The sequence below is a fragment of the Saccoglossus kowalevskii genome, chromosome 12 (genome assembly GCF_978046115.1).
Source record: "Saccoglossus kowalevskii chromosome 12, keSacKowa6.1, whole genome shotgun sequence".
NCBI classification, from domain to species: domain Eukaryota; kingdom Metazoa; phylum Hemichordata; class Enteropneusta; family Harrimaniidae; genus Saccoglossus; species Saccoglossus kowalevskii.
Window position 1 is genome coordinate 15,254,790 of NC_140652.1, and position 22,081 is coordinate 15,276,870.

Consider the following 22,081-nt stretch of genomic DNA (forward strand, 5'->3'; position numbering starts at 1 on the left):
TAATATTTTGTCTGAAGGTGCATTTAATTCTGCATTTGTGTCACGTTCTCGTCACTTTTTCGTCGGCTTGTAGTGGCAAGTCATTAATTGTAAATCGTAGTCAAAGTAATCAGAAGTAAATTGTAATGAGACTTCAGACCGAAACAATGCTTAATATATACCAATCGGCGATGAATATTTACGTCGTATTCTGCACACTCACTGTTAATAGTGACGTCACGTCCGGTGAGTGGGGATATTTCATTCAATCATCACAATAAAGCTAATAACATCTTTTGAAGATGTTCTATGATTATAGTAGGTTACAATCGAATATCATTGACACGAACGTAACTAACAAATAGAACTAGAAATTTAACAAATTGAATTTCATCAAGTTGTGAAATCGAGATAGACATGTAAGTTTTCCCATGTTTTACATATTTCAATATCATTTTTGCCAGAATGTTTTCTTTGTCTTCAAAAAATATAATGTATAAATATATCCGATTGAGTGATTCAAACTAACCATTCCATTTGCTAATAATTTTTTTTCAAAGAATCTTCTTAATGTGTTTCATAATGTACTTTTCAAAATAACAAAACTTTCTTTATATGTTATGTACAACCAGCACATTCTGTTCGGTGTAAAAACTGGCATAATGGCAACTTCATCTAGATCTTCAACTAAAGAGCTTAAGCAAAATGAAGACTTTGTTACTGAATGCGTGTGTTTTTTGAGTCATTGTGGAATTGCATTAGAACTAGTAGCAGACTAATTCTCTAATTCTTCAAAATATTTAATACGGATTTCATAACAATAGCTGCGATTTTTTTTGCAATTTAATTATTATGTAATTGCCAGGGCTGAGAACTAGTTTGAAATGTTATTAATGATACCATATAAGAATAGAATTATGCGAGAAATAGTGGATATTAATGGTCGATGCTTTGAATTACTTTTAGCAGATGTAATACACCGTTTGCGGGTTTCTGGTGCATGTGGTATTTTGTTTGATTACGTCAGTGACGTCTAGCCTCGTCCGTTTTTGCTATATAACACGCACGGTCACGGGTCAGTGGAGCTTGGATAACATGGCACTACTTAACTACAAAGAGTTTCTGATTTCTCGGTATAATTACAAGTTTACTTTTCAAGTTTTATTTATCTGTCAAATTTTGTTTACCTGCCTATAATAGTTAGTACAATATTACAAGCTAGGAACGAGACTTAATAATATGACAAATTATTTGACGTACACGCACAAAAAGATATGTGAACCTGAAACAGTGAATTGTATATTAGGAAATTGTGATTCAAACGTCAAAACGCAAATATGGCAAACATTGAGACGTGCTGAAAAAATGATTGATACTGATTCACACTACATTTCTAATTTCTGTCAAACATTGAGTCGTATGTAATCTTCTTTATTTTGAAAGAAAAAAATATTTTACAGTGAATGACACGCTTGTATATCTGTTATATCAAATGGGATAAAAAAAATAGACGCGCTTTAGAAGTGGAGTTTTAGTGAAACACATCAGATTATAAAAATGACAAAGCATTTAGATGAAGTATGCTGCTGTCTCAACCTTTCCAATATTGCCGTTATCAGAGTGGTTGAATGGGTTTCATTTTTGAAATCATTTCGTTTTATATTTGGTATATTCTTTCAAATTATTTCTATGTGTAAAGTAAAATTGCTTTTCCAGTAATCACATTGTCGTGTGTAGGAATTTAAATTATATTTGAGACATGTGCATCGTCTTTTATCGAAGTTTAACTGTAGCATGGAGCCTTTCTGCGAATGAATGCGCAAATTTGACTAATTTCGGTTGGATTAAATCGCGCGAAATGTTCTGTGCACATATATCATATGTATAAGTCGTGACATTCAGTTGGAATTTTCAGCATCTATTAAGCAAGTGAACTGTTGAGGAAATGTGCATAGTTCACGTAATTTCCGGCTTATTAATTGATATTTACGTCACTTGAATTATTAAGATTTGTTTTTTATTACCTTAGTCTGCAAGGGTTAAGCCACGACAATTTCCCATTGGGCTTATATTAAACACATACTGAGTCAGTGCGCGATGGTCCGCTAAATATATGATCAGTACAAATCCTGTGTTTAAAATGGCGGCCATTTTATGCAAAATGCCTGGTAATCACAGTTTGAGTAAGCGAGCATAATAAGCATTCATTTACTTAGTGGATAGAGGCGTAGTTAATTACCCATGATCACGTGGTGCAATCCATGGGATTGGGCGTTTCCCCTTCAAGGTTTTTCGCATATGTCTACTTCAGAAACGAAAACCGAAAATGTGCACTCCATTAAAGACAACTAAGTACATACGTTTTAATTCAGGCAATTCCAAATCGTGTTAAAACATTGAGTGGGACACTGGCCTTAATTGACGTAATATTGATTTACGCTTTATTTATCCTGTGTCGCTGTCGAGACTCTACTCTGTCAATGTATGTAACGGCGCGTGGCACTGTTCAAGCACGTTGTTGCCCTTAGTGAATTATTGTAAGAGGTCCCTCTCGTTAACCAGGCGCGGACCTCTTTAAATGTCGTGGTTGACAGCTGCATTGCTCATATTTACATGAAAGAGACATGGATAGAACACAGAACTGTGTGCATTTCCTTTCTACACCATTCCTAAGAGATTAACGCGTTTTCACATGTTAACTATAAACACTGATCTTTTAGTTAGGGTTCAAATGGCCAGAGAAAAAATACAGACACACAAAATGTGTAAAAATAGGTACAAAACTAACCTAAAAAAATAAACAAAAATAAATTATAATATATTAATTAATTTAATGAATGGCAATCATTAAATGACGAGAAAACTTCCGTCACTCGACACAAATGTTTTAATTCTGGATATGCTTGAGTTTGTTTTAAAATTGTTGTCACTAGTACCATGTGTGATACCCGTAAGACGCCGTATTTTCGTTAAAAGAACTGAGAATAAATCACGAGAACAGAACTTTGACCGTGACGTCATTATTTAAATTGAATCTTACCTATTTGATACAATAGGGCGGACTGCGACAAAGAATATAGAATTGTTTGAAATCATCTAAAGTTGTATATAAGCTATAATTTCATTTTGTTATGAAAACATATGCTATTTAAGTTCGGCCTAAACAAATTGCGCTCAAAATGCATTTAACACCCGTGAATGTCATCTAATTTCTCACATTTCAATATTATTGCAATTGTTACAGAATTGACGGATATCTAGGCTTTTATACCTAAATATGTAATGTAGATCGATCTTAGAATATTCGCAATGCATTTAAAAATTGTGGGTGTTATCTAATTTCTCACATTTCAATATTATGCCAATTGTTACGCAATTGGGGGATATCTAGGCGTATACACTTAATTATGCATATTTAGATTGATCTAAGAATATTCGCAATGCATTTAAAACTTGTGAATGTCAATGATTGCGGAATTAAAAATATGAAACAACAGACCGTTTGCAATTACGTTAGTAACAATACTCTTGAAAGCGGGGTTGGTGGCATGAACAAAACATACCGATATCACCACCAATAATGAAAGGTCAACTTAACATTCTGATTAGAATTGTGAATTATATGTTTGAAATAAACTCTGATGGATGAATCATTTAAATTCATCATCAGGCATCAGGGCATCAGGCAGACATGGGCTAGCAATGGTCTTTTAAATAGTTTATCTGCTCGAGTAATATTTTCCGTTGGAATTAACGAGTATGCGCAGGCCCAGAAAAAAATGAATTGAGAAAAAACAGAATACGACGACCTATAGTCTAAGGCAGTTTTACAGAACATTTCAGAAATATGACTTTGAAAACAGTCAAAGTGCTTCAGTCCATTGGTAAATTACACCATTAAAACCGAGGATGATGTCTTTTTTAATTTAAGCATGGTACTAAAAATTGTAAAGTCGCATCCAGCATTAGGTCTAGCTTATTCACACGCGAGCTGACATCCATGTGATTCGAAAACCGAAGAGCCCATATTATACTTCATTTGAAGCATATCCAAAACAAAATTATCAAGTCTATGGTTCCTGAGTGTTTTATATTCTTTCACAAGATGTTGCAACGAGGTCTTATGAATACATATCACCTCATCGAACAGGGTACATATCTTTAGAAGACGCATTTATCGGAGTAGTCATGTCTAAAGTCTGTCCGTCCAGACAAAAGAATTTAAACAATAGTTCGTTGAACTTGCTCCTTTCTTCTTCTTCGCGGAGTAGATTGCAGTCCACGGTGTTGCACCAAGTAAAGTGCTGAACTCCTGTCCAGTTTATGAAGCAGAATGCGTCCCGAATAAATAGAGCACATAATTATGTAATCCCGCGCATATAATGTATTGCATAACTATAACAGGAATTTATAGACACATATTCATAGCAAATGATTGAATCAATTTGTAACTTGTAGGTATATAATTTGTTGTAAAAACTCGTAAAAAAAGATCTTTTACAGTTCCCTTGCTCAAACTCACGTATCTCAAATAATATCATAGTCAGCCAGGAAATAATCAATATTCTTGCTATATTACTATTTAGCACAAAAATATTAATAAAATATTCGCTACATATAATCATAAATAGTGTACAGGATAATTATTTGCTATATATTGGTGTTTCTTGGTTAAACATTAGTTTGTATTCTACAGCTCAAAAGTGTTTGCGCGGTTGAAATCACAGTGGACGGAAGCTCGATGAATAGAACGTAAGATAAAACGTATGCAATAATTACATAACGGATGCATAGTGTTGTCAAACGGCTGGCAAGATTTGTTTACGTTTTACATCCCCTTTGCAGCCGTAGTGCAATGGGTATGGGACTTAATCTTATGTACACGTTGGCGTATTTGGATTTGTTGCACATCATTTGACCAAGACACTGCAAGTGATTATGGTGTGCTGACTCTGCATCCCTGTGACGGTGGTATTAGGCAATGTGCCTATCTAACAAAATCTAGTTTCACAAGTTTTAGAGATGTGGTTGAATCAACAAGGTATTAACGTCACCACAGCTGAATTGTGTTTAACAAAATAAACAGATGTTTGGTACGGGCAACGTAGCCTTTAACCACCTCTTAAAATATTTCAGAATTCTATATACTTTTCTGTTGAGGAAATTATTCTTCAGAGTAACGGGATATATTTTTGTTTAGCCCAGAAACTGTACAAAACGGCCTTTTTCAGGGCCAGCACATCATCCAGAACGAGACATGCCGTATTCGTAACGAGTGTGCGCTGTACGGTGTGATTATGTTGTGGGTGCATAAAAATATATATATTCCATAAGGCAATATATTTAAATAAAAACATTGTTTTTCTGATAGAGGAATACCCGGCATTTATTCACAGTATCATCGTCTAAGAAATATAAAAATCGATCAAAACTATAAAAAAACACTCAATACATCATTTAGCTTCACCTATTTATTTTACGTGGAGTAGCCATTTTCAGCGCAAAAGACTAGACGTTATGCTTGCTTCAATGTATGTGGTTATCATAACGAAACATAATCGTCGGCACTGGCATTCGTTTGGATTCGACTAATTGTGATGTTTGTTGTACTACGTTCGTTCGTTCATTATTATCGTGCCTGTGACATGTCATTCATTGTCACTCCGAGACCATGCCAAAGGCTGCGCCTGTGTCTCAAATCGTGGACTTATTTACCTCGGATTTACCTCCTACCATTTTTTTCATAAAAATTACAACAGAACGGCTGGTATTGTACATAAACGAATATATATTTAGTGATTGTAGTTTGATTGCATGTGCTTGCGCCAACAACGCAATCACTGTGTAAACTAATTGTTCCCACTGTTGAAGCAGTAGGGCGTCACTGCGCACGCGCGGGGATTGAACCCCCTAAGCGACGGTAACAACATACGATAAAAACTCAAAGGCTCACGGGTAGACGCTTGTTTGTAAACAGTGACACGGTACGGCCATCTGACGCGTACGCAGGTGACGATTCCCCCGCTTTAATTCGATATATGTATCATAACTATGACACCTGCGTGTTAAAACAATTACATTAATCGCCGCGTGGATGTAATATAGTCTATACAAAGGGATCGCATTTACAGGTGATATTATATCGATGTATTATCTCTTGGGAATCATCAAAACAGTTACGAGAAACACCTTATTTTAATACGGAATATAATGATAATATGAGTGCAGTGATATCAAACTTTTAACATGGAAGAACAGAAATATAAATGAAACGTTCTCGTTCCAGATAAAAATATATAATCATAAGAAGAGTACAGGAACCTCAACCACCTAATAGATTGTGGTACTGTCCGACCTGTGTCTGACCGAGGAAATAAAATACATATCTGTGACATTTTGAATATAAATTATTATGAAACCATGTATTTCATTGCTCATTATGGTTTGTATTATTTTCGAACACTCGAATCGCCCAATCCACAACGAGTCAACGTTCTTCGAATGTTCAAGTCAAACGTTCCAATTCAGCTGACACAATAGGCTTTGGAAAATCATATTACAATGGTTTTAAAACCCGCCTATTCATAAACACGTATAATACTGTTTTGTTTCACTGTGAAGAACACTGACCTAATACTACATGCCCATACTTGCTGAATGTGTGTTCTCGCGAGAATACGTTAGCAATATAGCACAAACTAGTTCAGGTTAATTATACCTTCGAAATATATATTTTCAAAACATGTTGTTCTCAACATATTCTTTCTTTCATTAAATCAATATATTATTCATTACAAGTACTTTGTGTTATTTGTCTCCTTAATCCCGAGTAACAAATGCCTTGTGGGACTCTCAAATTTTATACACAACATACTTGTCTTGCAATCGTTCACCTGTTTCTGTAATACGGTTTTTAGCAAATTTTAATTGCGGGAGAATATCATTTTAACTGCACACGTCATAATAATGTTAAACCTTAAACTTGCTCGTTTTGTCGACGTCACTTATAACATTTTATTTTAAAATCACGCCCAGTTGCATTTTATGCTTGAGAAAATTATCTAAACACCTTTTTATCTTTCGATTTCGTCGTTCGCTATCTTTTCCCCAAACTTCTCCGGCTCTGGATGCAGGGGCGGTAAAAACCGTTCCGAGTTGCCACAGTTGTGACCTCACATAGCAGTCGAACGAAAACTGGGCAGGCGTGATGCACCCCAGGTCACCCAAGGCAACGACGCGAACGCACTCCATATTCCATACTCCCAGCTACCATATTCGTATGTCTACATCCATCCGGGTACCTTCTCCTGAATTTATCTGATTTACGACAATAACTTTTCAAGTGAACACGATACGCGGCAATATATATGAACTGACTAGTTTGTCAGGTTTGCGTTCATTATTTGACTACCTTATTGACAAGAAAACTAGGATTTTGTAGCAATTTTTAGTCGCGATTGCCGTTCGTTTTGCCAGCGCGCTAAGCTACGCGCTTTTTGTAATTCGATCTGCGATTGCGCAGTTCGTCTACCTAAAAATCCTGAGTTGTGGATTTACTTGTGACGGCACCGTTTTGTTTGATTTTGTTATATATTTTACGGGTTTTGACTGTATATCACATATTATGTACAGTGTATTTGTTGAACAAGAATGGTGTTAAACCTATGCTCAAGCAGTGTACAGCTCTGTGCGCAGCTCGTTTCAGTGTTCTAATGCAAACTGGAGCACTGTGTAGCATATAGCTGCGCACAGGATGGCGGCGGATGTGTTTGTAAATATCAATTTTTTGCCAGGTTGATGCTGCTGAAATTGGGTTTATCAATACAACCATGAATTTAAAATTCAAATAGCTGTATAATTCAATCACTGTTGAACCCTTTCAACTTGTATATCTGTGTGCATACATGCCTCCAGCTCTATGAGAATGACCTGGAAGATTTCCATGATTAAGTGCCATAATTTCCGTAAAATAATACAAATGTTCACCCCAAGAGGTGCACACACAGTTTTAGCGACCCGAAGAGCTCATTGTCCACCTCTGTTGGGGTGAACATTTGTATAGTGTAAAAATGAGGCGGAGTGCTATTTTAGCCAAAATCGGCTAGGAAGGTGCCAGGAGAAGGCATCATATGAAACAGGTGTGTGTTGTATACTGTTGACACATTTAAACCACAACCACGATCAAATCACGCAAATATTCCTGGTTGGCACAAGTTTGAAGGGTTTCATCTGTACGTCAGCCTAAAATTCGGATAATCTGTAGCTGTGGTGTCATTACTCCCGAGTATTTTTTTCGTTCAGCTGGGGGTAGTGATACAGCTCTTACGTTACACGTATTTCTCCAGTTGAATGAAGAAAATATTAGAGAATAATATATAATTATAATAGCATTATTACTAACAGTGCATTGTATGACGTCATCGCGGTAGATTATAATGTAACTGATTATTAAGCATTAATGCATGCATATGAATACAATGTCAATTCGAATAAAGAAGAGTGTGTAAAAAAAAGAAAAAAAGAGGTTTTAATAATGATGAAAATGATTCTCATGATTGGCGATTTAAATTCTGCAGATTCCAGATTCAGTGACACTGTAAACCTTTCCCCAAGTGACTTACAACGCTACGCAAAAACAGGAGTAGTAACAAATCCACAGCAAATCTATAATTGTCTCAAGCGCCCTCATGTGTCGTACAATGTGTGCTTTCGCCAATGATAGGCGCCAATTATTTGAACAATAATAAACAACCCGACCCGCCAACCCATATTGGAATTAAGCACACTTTGTGCGACATACATGTGCGAGGAGTGAGCCGAGTATATATGGAGTACAAGTGTGCTTGATTCCATTATGGGTTGTGGGAAGTTCATTGTTGCCGTTGTTAATACCTGTGGATTTACTGCCACTAAAAAGCGGACAATTTGTAAAAAAAAAACTCCACAGTGAGCGGAAGAGTTTCACAGTCACTGGCCCGCGAACCTAACCACAATCTAATATGGCGAATTAGGAATGGAACTAGTTTTATTCCATCAAGCATTAATCTATTGAGTAGACCGGTGACGAATGTGTAGTGTGGAGTAGCATTGTAGTGATCGCCCGAGCGAACGGCACACCGTGATTGTCGCGGCCTAGCACTCCCCCCCCCCCCCGTTGAAACGTAGCTGAGTAGGAAGGTGCCACTGGGTGCTCAAAAGTGTGACCATTTTTATACCTCGATAGTGGCAAAATCATTACCTATCTTTATACCAAAGTATCATTTCCGTCATCGCTGTTTATTCCAAATAAAACAGTTACCGTATTTGCTCTATTACAGGAGCATTCCCAATGTTAGCACATGTAAGCCAAATCACTGAGGAATGTGCGCCTCTCTTTTTGTTAAATTTCTGTTTAAATGTTGATTGATTTGTTAAATTTCTGGGTTGATGTATATATGATTCTGAGGCTGGAATCTGAAGTGGAGATATTCGCTCAAATAAGCACCTACTGAATACCAAATCGTTAATATATTACCGATATTTATACCTATCTTGACCAGAAATAAAAACGATATTTATACATATAATCCAAAAAACGAGACTAATTTCAGCGACACGTTCCCATTAGGCAAGTTCTATGTCCCCTCCTCCAACTACACTAGCTAGATCGCCTCTGTGAACCGGCTGGACCATCAAGGTAGATGTTAATGGCAACTGTCCTGTCGATGTAATATTATTTTCAAATTATATGGGAGGCAGTCGATTTGACGAAAACTTTGAAGTCAAACGAAACTTACAGGCGTAGCGAGCGAACGAACATGACTGGAAAGCTAGTGGGTGTTAGCCATCCAAGAAGGATAACCAACAATTAATTTAATCTGACTGTATAAATGAAGAACACACCTGAGAACACGATTACTTTCATCTGTTCATGCAAATTGTGCCCCGGACTGTGACATTTACCGAGAAGTCGGTCTTTCGGCAATCTCGTTTCGCAAATAGTGTACTACTCCTCAATACTCATAAAAACAGAACAAATTCGCCTCTTTCTGTACTCGCATTCTAGACATATCCCAACTGTGTCACTAGCTTGGATAAATCACCCTCGGTTAACCCTACTTCATCGACACGATAGGGAGAACTAGTCGGGAGACCACCGGGTCAACAAATCAGTTGCGGAATCTTAGAAGCGCGCGTACTAGATGGAAATCTTCGACCGAGCGCGCTTTAGAGTACAGAGCAGACGACGATGCCATTACAAAATTGTCTGATTTCGATATTATAATCCGCTGTTATTGTTTAGTATTAGATAATTATTATCTAACAATTTCTATTCTTTTTAAATAGTTTTTCCACTAATCGTTTTCAAAAACAACATTATATTTATATCCATGGTACGGGGCATTGATACTCAACAATAGGAAACATTATCGCGAATAATCTGTGCAATGACGTAATAAAATCCATTGATAATGCTATAATGTAATGTTTAATTATTCTCGATAGTTATGAGCAATTAGATTTTCCTCTACTGTTTCTTTTGTTTTGCGAGATTTCTGCTGCTTTCATTAAATTCCAAATGCAGGAAATATAATTATAAAGCAGACGCTTTTTATTTATAAACAACTGGCACAAACATAGCTAAATCTCAACAAGTACATTTATTTGTCGGGTGAAAAATATCTGCATTATACGTTTAATAAGTTTTAAAATTGACTTAACAACTCGCGTATTACATGCACTTTTCGCACTGAGCAAAAAATAAACAATGATCGATACTCACTGCACTTGATTCGATGAAACATTTACCGTTCAAAAATATCTTCCTCTCTCTATATATATATATATCCAAATATATCGAATAACCGTTTTTTTCAGGTAACTACTAATTATTGTAATTAGCCATATAGCAGTATGTGCATGGCACTGCTGTCACGTGACTGGATTCACGGTGTGGAGTTGTATATGACTGGTTTATCACACTGTGAAGCGAGATGATCGGCCTTACAATGACCTGGCTGCACCAGACCCTTGTGAATAAATTGAACAATACCGGTGCATTGATCAGCAATACAACAGTAATCACCATCGTTGGGCGTAAACACAAGAGAATAAAGTAAACAGTATATTACAATACTTAATAGTCTAGTGAGTGTAGCTGAAGATTAAGTTTCGGAGGTTTGGGTGGTTTACTTTTATTCATTTCAATTTGTACCTGATGTTAGTACTAATGTTCGTATTTGTGCTGAGTTCGTTTTACATGCTTAAGACGTCGCTCACATAGTCTCGCATCTCATAATATTGGTTCACGTGGAATATCTACACCTCAAACTCTGATATTACAATGACTACCAGCATGGGATATACTCTATTGCTCTTGGTACTTGTCTTGTGTTCAAGCATGACGGTAAGAAACAACGTATATTTTGTTATAATATACTCCAAATACTTTTTTTTCTCTTTCTTAAACGTCTAGGGCAGCACTAGCAAATACAGAAATATCAGTTCAATTCGATTTTAGACCGATATATGATTTTAGTTTACTTGTAGCGAGGGCTCGTTACGATGCTCGGGTGCCGATCGATATGACATATTAGCAATCTGTGACATATTTTAAAAGAAAATTGACGTGAAAACATGACTTCGGTCGCTTTTTGACGTTTTCATTCATATTGAACACTCGAAGTGTCCTGCCATCAACGGGTCAGCGTTATTCTAATGTTCTATTCAAACGTACAATTCAACAACTACAATTGTCTTTTGAAACTCTCATTACAAAGCTTTTAAAACACGACCATTCATAAATGCCTATACTGTAAGCTGGTATATTTAGTACTGCTTTGTTTGATTGTGGGGGACAGTCACCTCATAAGTACGTACCTACATCAAAACATTCCAACAGCACGTACAGCATGTTTGCGGCCGAAGTTATATTCTGGTACAAATATATCTCACACTCAGGTTTACTTTAGCGGCGTGCGCATAATGGTGTGCAGTAGTACTGTAGTTATTAGTTTATTAGTAGCATGTCATATGCTTTAAGAAATACATTTACATAGTATTCTGCTCAACTGCACGTATGGCACATGTAAACAAGTATTCATTTATTTAAGAGGGCTCTATTCAAAAAAATAGCCTCTAAGTAACGAGACACTCGATGTCTACGAGGTTACGCGAGTTCTCGCGAGAGTGCATTGTTTTCAACTTACCATTAAAACATGTATTTTCAAATCACATTGTTGCCAATAAGTCTTTATTTTGGCCGTCAATATAATACATTTTTTATTTCAAGGGTCGATAACCACCATATTCATATTAAATACGTGTACGCAACAAATATTTCATGAAAATTAATCGATCACCCATCAGGACTGTGACTGTGACGTGATTTGATATTTAGTCATCTCTGTTTATGAATGTTTTTGTTTCTTTTATGTACTTTGACACATTTTAATCGTAAAAGGCGCAAGATAATTCATATCTATATTCTTATTTATAACTCCAATGCACTATAACGAAAGGAAAATACTCTAGAAATTGTAAAAGTGTTTTACAGTATAGCAAGCATTTGAATTGTATGTTAATATATGAGATTTGCATACGTGACGTTACATGGTACGACCATATCGAGGACAACGCGTCATGGCAGCTATGAAGGTTTACCCGACCCTATACATATGCAACATATTTGCCATCAATAATATGTATGATTGTACTAGGCGAGTGGTCAGAGTGTAGCGAACCTCATAGCATCGGACGAAACAACAACCTCCATCAGACTACGCTGGGATCCAGCAGACGGAAGTGCCGACTATCAGTATCGGGTACTAATTTTGTCTCCGGATATGACGACACAGTTGGTCACCGACACGACCGATATTGTAATTACGGACCTGAAACCGGAAACAGCTTACACGTTCAAGATTAGCTGTCAAAGTACAAATATAACATGTGCTCAATCGGTGGAGGTAAAAGCAAGAACTCTGGGTGTTGCAGGTAATTTTGTTCTGTAATTAAAAACAACACATTAATTCTCTATTGCGTTCAACAAGGCGAACGCTTGTGTGACGTAGCTATCACGGATGAAAGAAACAATAGCAACAACCAACAAACATTTAGTTTTAGTTACGGACAAAAAATAACAAAATATTAGTCACGCCTATTTTACATATTCAGTTAGAGAATGCAAATAATTTGGCTTGAACTTGAACGTTTTAATTTTCTTATCTGCAATCTTTCGTCGCGTATTTCGACAACCTGATTGGAATTACTGACTTACCATTTAATGTAAGTGATTGTATCTTATTTGTTGTCTCAGCTGATGTCCCACAATCATTTGAAGTTGTAGTAAATGAAGTCACTGAAGATACTATCCGAATCCAGTGGACCACACCTACCGGTGAATTCTCACATTACCATATATCCAGAACACCGGAGGATGGTTTGCCTGTACCTCCGACGACAGTAGCTTTGACGAAAACATCGCAGACCTTTTCTGAACTAACGTCTGGTCAGCAGTATGTGATCACGGTGAAAACCGCGAGTGGTGCTATAATTACTGACGATGCGGTAGGTTCAGTGACTCAGAGAACTAGTAAGTGATTTTACTTTCTATACTAGTAATTATCTACTTCGACCGGGGAATGCCCACCTTAAAAATGTGGAAATATATACCCTGTGAAACGCTATTTCCTGCATTTTTAGGGGCAACTTTTGCTGACAGGAAGGATATCAGCTTGATTTTCGAGGGGCGACGACCCCTTCCAATAGTTTTCGAGAGGGCGATCTCTGCCCCCCTCGCCGCCGCCATGCGGATGGTGAGGAGACCCCCCCCCGTAAAGCCGTCTCTGCTCTGGTGTCGCGCGTATTTGGGAACTGCATTACGAATAGAAATGCCGTTGTAGTCAGTACCCACCAAATAAAAACCAGCTTACTGGAACGTAATTATCTGTGATTTGCAAATGAACAATCCGTTCACTTAATGTAAAATTCGCAACTTACCCAACACATGTGTACAGAAAAAATAATAACTAACTTTCTGTGAAAACACGTATTATTCATATTCGTTTAATATGGCGATTTTGAATTTTCTTGAAAGTTGGGCTCATTTTATTTTTGACGTGTTTTTAACAGTTTCAAACAACATTGTTTTTGCTAATCTTCTAGCCTCATTTTACTAAAGCATCCTTTATAATAACGTGGAACACTTTTAACGTATTTTTCAACACTTACTGAATGTTTAAAATTGAAAAACGTGACTCTCTGCGACGTGACATTCTGCCAATATTTGTGAGTGAATGGGATCCACTGCCTTAATTTCAGTTGTATGTGACAAATGTGGGCCGTGAATTAAAATAAAAAACTTTCAGTGTGATATCAACTAGAAATACGCGATACTAATACATTCAAACTACAAGTGCAATATGCAGGCGCTGATTCATACATAATACAGGCTGGTGGTCGTCGTGTTGCTTCATTTTTCATATGCGACGTATACAAGGCATGTAAACGAAATATCTACATGTTCTGATCGTTCATTATTTGAATACCACCGTTAGCCAAGTTAAAAATACATATGAATCCAAAAGGATGTGTGTGGTGATACAGACATTTCCTTGTATGTATAAAACCATGTATTTTCATGAAAACAATCAAATGAAAGTTGAAACGATCGACATTGGAAACTAAAGATTTAAGTACATTTGTATTCAAATTAGCACAAATCTTAATTCAAATCTTAAAACTTAAAACATTAATTCACATAACAGTCTAGAAAATACGCTTCAGAAACGATCTCATATTGACAGCTCCATTTTTCTATTAATTGTTTTTTTATAGAACCCGAAAGACCCGGCCCGATCGTCATCACCTCCGTCACCGTTAATCGAATTTATATCTCGTGGTCTGAAGCAGCTGGTATTGTTGATCTCTATGAAATCACTTACATTCCCGATAACGGAATCGACAACTCACCGACCTATGTATCGGGAACTGAATACACACTTACTGGTCTGACACCCGTCACTGAGTATAGCATCGCCATTAAAACGACTGCCGGTCAACTGCTCAGTGAAGCTCGACAAACAAACGTGTACACGAGTAAGTTCTGATTCTCTAATCATAAAGCATGAAGGTTTATGGTAGAAAAAAATATCGAAATATTTTCTTGGTTCTACAGGTGATTCAACAAATGTGAAATGCAACACAGGCATGCAATGGTATACCCGTCCCAAGTACCCTTTTTAATGTGCATGATTGTATAAATGTATCTGATTATTGATTTCAATTATTTCTCAACCACAGTGGCACCACCTCCAAGGGATGTTCTAATCACAGACTATGATACGACCTCTATAGATTTGTCTTGGTTGCAACCAGTTAGTGTGAACATTGACCGGTATATAGTTGCTTTAGATCCTCCACGTGATGATGGAGTTGCCGAATTTGATGTCGGCAACACCGATTTAGCTTACACTCTCAGAGATCTCAGACCTGGCAGAGAGTATGACATTGATCTGAAAACTGTTGTGCTGGCTAGAGACAGGGAGATTAATAGTGTTCCTACAACTGTTGTACAGCGAACGAGTGAGTGATCTTGTTTCGTATTGATCAGCTTTATGTATATATGTAGCATATGATGTTAGAAGCCTACTCATAAATTAAAAAAACGCAGAATCTATTCATTTTGAAATAAATTTACCTAAAAAAAGTTGGGGGTCACCAGCCTTTTTTTCGAGAAATTGATGGTTGTATTTTAGTGGAAACTAAAGTCGCCATTTTGACACTATTATAACACTTTTACCACAGGTTCTTATGGCAGAGATATTATGCAATATCTCAAAATCTAGCCTGGTGACATAGGCTGAAAAAATCATATATTGTTAATGATGGAGTACATTTTGTTGTTCCGAATTATTTAAAAAAATCAGGGTTTTAAAAAGTGTCAAAAAATGCAATTTTTCTTTAACATTGTGTGAATTGTTCTAAAAATAGTAATTTTCAAGAAATATTAGAACACGTTTCTCAAAAAGCTTAACTGTAACACACAAAATAATGCTATTTTACTGTACCATGGGACATTATCTTCACGATTGTACATATTAAACTATGACATTGTCATGCGATTTATGACCAATTTTGTCAGAAATGTTATTGAACTAATTAAAGAGGGAGGGTCGTCACCTGCGCAGGCGCGGGAATTGAGTCCCAAGCGGCGAAAACAACACACGCTAAAAACGCAAAGGCTCATGGGTAGACGTTTGTTTGTAAACGTTATGGCCATCTGACTCATGCGCAGGTGACGACACCCCCGTTTTAAACCATAGACACTTATTCTCAACAAAATATTGGTTGGAATGCATAGATTCGTTGATTTTGAGATACAAATTGTCATCAATAATCGACAATTATCTAATAAAAGAATATATATGCTCGCTTCCCAGTTCCAACACCACCACAGAGTATCACAGTCGACCTCGATGACATTGGTCCTACCTATGCAAAGGTGTCATGGCAACCATCTACAGGCGATGTGGATGAGTACGTCATCACGTACCGTCCGTACACAACGGCTTCGGAGCCTTGGATATCGGCGTCGCCATTAGAAACGTCCAAAGATATTGTTGGTTTGGTGAATGAACAAACGTATTCATTTACTATCATGGCGTACAGTGGAGGTCTACAAAGTACACCAGTTACGTCAATGGCAGTGAATTTAAGTAAGATATACAATTGTCAAATAACAAATTATATTAATAATATATACGTAAGGTGATAATTTAACAATTCAACAAACAGAAAATAAAAATTGAATCAATAACTCTAAATCACTGGAATAAATGAAGCGGTATATTGACGGACAAACAAAATAATTTTACTAGTATTAGTCAACCCACTTAGATGAAGTGAATTATTTTCTATCTAGAGGAACCGTGAACTACCACTCTTGGTGATAGATGTGCATGATACTAACGTTAATCTACTAGGCAATAAACTTATGTTGATATATTTTTTATCATATGCACATGTAGGACCATATGGACCTGGTCAAATCCGTGTGGTTGAGGTGACCAGGACAGAAATAACCGTGATTTGGTCGGAAGGATTAACTGGAACGGAGATCTATGAAGTTAGCATTCGAGAATATGATAATGTTGGTGCAAGAACTTTCACCGATACGATATCAGATAGCAGTACATATACGTTCACGAACTTGCAAATATTTGTAAAATATCTCATAACTGTTTGCTCAATCAAAAGCGATCTTAAAAGTCTCGCTTCTACGTTTGAGCAGAGAACATTTGGCGACAGTGAGTATATATTCAAACTATTTGCTTCGGGTAAATAACACTCATTGACTTTCCCGCAATGATGGTGTCATGGAAACAATCTTCACTATTTGAAGGGCAATGTATCCCAGTCAAGGCTGAAATGTATTTATTCTACGAACACTTTGCTTACTCGCACTGTGCTCATACATTTTTCACAATGCTAACTATTACTACTCAATAGTATGTTAAATAATTTATACAACAGTTCCTGGTCCGGTTCGTCACTTCGAGGTTTCCTATCAGCATCCCTTCACTGTAGTGGTGAATTGTGCAGTACGTCTTCGGCGATGGGTACTGCCTAAATACACATGTATTATTGTCAAATATTCTTTGAACAAGTAATAACGTAAACGATAAAAATGTGTCATTACGTTAAAGCGGGAGGGTCGACACCTGCGCACGCGTGGGAATTGAGTCCCAAGCGATGATAACAACATACGGTAAGAACGCAAAGGCTCATGGGTAGACTTTTGTTTGTAAACAATTACACGCTATGGCTACCTGACGCATGCGTAGGTGACGACTTCCCCGCATTAAAGGAATCATCAAACCGAATAACATAATGAACCCTCAAGAAAAAGCTCTACAAATGTAGGAGAATACAATTTAGATAGAGGACTGCATAAATTGATGACAAGTTGAATATCTAGAGAATGAAGAGTGATATAAAAAAAATAATTGTAAATTGCATGTTCTTACATTTGCCGAGCTCTTTTATCTAGGAGTATTATGTTGTTAGCATTGACTTTCCTTTAACATGCTTAATGATTGTATCAACAGTTGTTAAAACATATAAATCTAATACAATTCAGTAATTCTTCTTTTGTTTTATTAGACCTGTTCTAATTGAAGCGTTCGCGGAGCATTATAGACAAATGGCAGCTGATTCTGAGTATCGATTTCAGGAAGAATATGATGTGAGTAATCCGTCTTATTTTACCCAATTCGTTTATTACCTGAAATACACAAAAACACATTCAAACCGTTACCATACACATTTTTCATCACCAAATAAAAAAAACACGTAACGAGAATTTAGTCAAAGTGCATTGATGAATAGAGCCACATTTGTCGACGTCGACGTGCAATGACGATACGTTGTCTTGCTAATGTAGATACAGTTTCTATTTAAGTAGGTAAGTTTGCAGCATTTATTTCTTATGCGCCATCAACGAACGAAACACAGTTACTGTTGTTTTTATTTATTCGAAATATGATGGTCAGGTGTTGATTGGTGTGTGTATTTTTCCATACACTCATTTATTACTTTACAGGATTTACGTTCGATTGGCACAAACTACTCGTCGCTGATTGGCGAACGTGCTGAAAATCGGCTGAAGAACAGATACACAAATATACTTCCGTGTAAGTATTAACTTTTCAATGCATTCTCGTGACAGCATATACACACTGTCACGCCGCTTGACACATAGATACGACTTAGCTCAGCTCATATGATGTCACTCAACTTTGAATATATTTACTCTTCCATCAGATGATCACACAAGAGTTAAGCTGATAGAAATGAACGAAGATGACGAGGAAGACATTGGATCAAGCTACATTAACGCAAATTATATTTCAGTACGTATGTGAACACGTGTAATTATGACCACACCAATTGTTAGGGTGATATGGAAAACCGTTAATACAGTCATAGAAAAGTATCGTTAACACCCTGTGGCAGTCTGAAAATGTTTCGTTATTTTTTAAACGTTCAACGAAATCAATTATCAACTTAATTTTCATATCAAGGTTTTACATTGCTGTTTTACTCGCCCAATTCAGAACACTAGACACTCTCGGATTTGCGCTGGTGAAAAAAAAATTGCCCTCTTCGTGTTTTGGACTATTTTTGTTAAGGACGTTGTTTCTAAAACTTTTCTTTGTTGGTGAATTATTCACATCGGCATTAAACAACTTTGCATGGATTGTAACAAAGACTTATATCGAAAGAAAAATATAAACTACGTATGCTGATAATAAGAACGCATCACTAGTGTATGTAATGTTTGTATGCTATCACACATAGGGATATACCTCACCAAGAGAGTACATAGCAACCCAAGGGCCTCTACCGACAACAAAAGACGATTTCTGGAGAATGGTTTGGGAACAGAATACGCAGACTATAGTTATGATTACCCGGTGTGTTGAGAAAGGAAAGGTGAGGAGACAGCATGAATAATACCTTTCGTCGTAGTTGATATCTTTGTTGGTATTCAAAATGCACTGTAATTTATGTATACGTGTGAATTTGTATTTTTATAACAAATAATGAACATGATTAGGTATATATCTGCAGGTGAGATGTGATCATTATTGGCCATTTGATTCCGATCCGACTGAATATGGGGACATTACGGTTACCATGGCTTCAGAATCTGTTTTACCAGAATGGACTGTACGAGATTTTACTCTAGAGCTGGTGAGAAATTTCAATATGCATATTAACGGATGTGATACAATATCGACTTAAGTGATGACAATACAATCGAATGGCCCAATTAATAGGGTATATTAAGTAGGAAAAACGCAACAATCAATATACTAAAATAATAAGTGTTGGTGTATGTATTCACAGAAACGTGAAGTAAGGTCACTTCGACACTTCCAGTTCACTGCTTGGCCTGATCACGGTGCCCTAGATAGAACAGACTTATTGCTCAGATTCGTTCGTACTGTGCGTGGTCAGATACCGAGAAATGCTGGTCCGACCATCGTTCATTGCAGGTGAGCCCATGTAATTTAAATGCTGATCTTAATCCAATTATCTTCTTAAGTAAATAATGTTATACCTGTTCAAACAACATGTATTCTTACTCGCATTCTTTGTCATGTGCAGTTGCATTTGTGATGAAACACTTCTAATGTTCTATTTCAAGTGCTGGTGTTGGACGTTCCGGTACGTTCGTGGCTTTCGATTTCGTCCTTCAACACCTTGCTAGGAAGGAGAATAAATTCATTGACATATTTGGTGTAGTAGCGAGGATGAGACAGCAGAGATGTTACATGGTGCAGACAGAGGTGAGATTTGAAGAGCGATCAATTCATTTATAGGTGTTTGTCATCCCGGCATTTCAGTAAACATAGTGTTCCAACAATTGTACAACATCAGAGTAATAATTTCTTATTGTTTACAGGCTCAGTACGTGTTCATCCACAAAGCTGTACTGGATGTACTAGAAGGTCGTGTCAGCGATAGTAATTGGTTGTTGACCCCATCCCTGTGAGCAATATACCTTGATATTACCTTCTACTATATCGTCATATGGTTCTTGAAAAATGTCGAGCCCATTTGTAAATAAGTAAACTAGCATGTGTCGATTATATATGCTGCCAGCAAATTTAGTGAGTGAGTGAGTGAGTGAGTGAGTGCTCGTACACACAAGGTTGTGTCGTAGTTGTTATCGGTACAATAGCAAAGTGTCTTTTTATATTAAGCACATCCGTAGAGTTATAATTATTTACATTTAATTATATAAACTTAGGACACGATTTATTATTTTTTTTACTTGAATAAAATAAAATATAATAACGTAATCACGGCATTTGAACAGCTTATCAAATAATGCCAGACGATTGACAACTACAATTGATACGATACGATGATGAACTAATCACGAATTGATTATAGAACTAAGTAGCAGCGAAAGTTTATGAAATACGGAGAAGTGAATTGAAAAGGAATATTTTCATCTCGGCTATCGTTAGTGGTAAAACAGTCAAGTTGTTAATATTGTCAGTTTGACTCTTACGTAACTGAACAAACCTACCAATACTATTTTGTTTCTAGTATGATTAAAGTTAATATCACATATTTAAGAAAAATGTATTTAATGCCTAATATTTGTATTGAATTGTAATAAACATGCATATGCATATTCATATCTAGTGATATATTTGTTAATGCATCAATTAATCGTTATGATGTACGATAATAGCACGCACATAATTTTGAACCATGTTTTTGTAATAAGTAAGTAATCTACGTTAATGCCACTTTACTTTAACTGATTATAAAATTAAACTAATAAAAGGTATGTACTGTTGTGTATTTTATACTTGTGACACGCATGCATGAATGTTAGTTAGTAAGACAACATTACAGTCTGTATTACCAGCCAGGGGAAAGCCAGTTATCCGTGAATAAAACTATAAATATAGCCCCCAATGAATCAATGTACTATTACAGGGAGAACATTAACGCATTATATTATGCTAGTAAATATTAAATTTACCGTTTCTAAAAATGTCGTATCTGGGACATATAAGGGTGTTATCGTCCATAATTATTACTACAAGCAGAACATAATGCCTAATAATAAATCAATAAAAAATAGCATTATCATTGTCGGCTCAAAGCTTTTCGTTTAACCTATTACCAGTCGTATTTTCCATTTCCGGATTACATTTAGACTATCACATATGTAGGTCAACGACCCCCACATTCACAGCCGACTGACGTAAACAAATGGTGTTATAACAAGCTAAACTTTCAAAGTACTGTCTGAATAACATGACATTACCAAATTAACATGTTCCAATTAAGACACAGTACAGCACAATTATCTCAGAATTTAAATTGGGAAAGGTCAACTGAAATATGCAGTATACTGTAAAACATGTTGAAAAAGCGACATGTAATGTTGGTGAATTCTGGTAAAATGACGTAATAGCGAAATGTTGATTTAGCGAATCTCTCTTGTCATTGTTTATTTCTTTGTTTGGCGGTCATTTTGAATTGATAATAAAATCATTAGCGACATCTTGAATTAGCCAATCAGTTCTCT

The 22,081-nt window shown here is 36.4% G+C and overlaps 2 protein-coding genes across 2 annotated transcripts; both read left to right on the forward strand.

Annotated features, from left to right (window-relative positions):
• The first annotated feature begins 15,221 nt into the window (after positions 1-15,221).
• On the forward strand, positions 15,222-17,305 carry LOC146735559 (collagen alpha-1(XII) chain-like). Its single transcript, XM_085505919.1, has 3 exons — positions 15,222-15,543; positions 16,401-16,676; positions 16,989-17,305. The coding sequence occupies exons 1-3, from the start codon at positions 15,222-15,224 to the stop codon at positions 17,303-17,305; spliced, it is 915 nt and encodes a 304-aa protein (XP_085362045.1).
• Positions 17,306-18,130: 825 nt separating this feature from the next.
• On the forward strand, positions 18,131-21,331 carry LOC102809419 (receptor-type tyrosine-protein phosphatase O-like). Its single transcript, XM_085506151.1, has 8 exons — positions 18,131-18,205; positions 18,563-18,653; positions 18,784-18,872; positions 19,321-19,455; positions 19,594-19,716; positions 19,873-20,021; positions 20,174-20,315; positions 20,432-21,331. Exons 1-8 carry the CDS (start codon positions 18,164-18,166, stop codon positions 20,519-20,521), a joined length of 861 nt encoding a protein of 286 aa, XP_085362277.1. The 5' UTR covers positions 18,131-18,163; the 3' UTR covers positions 20,522-21,331.
• Positions 21,332-22,081: the final 750 nt, after the last annotated feature.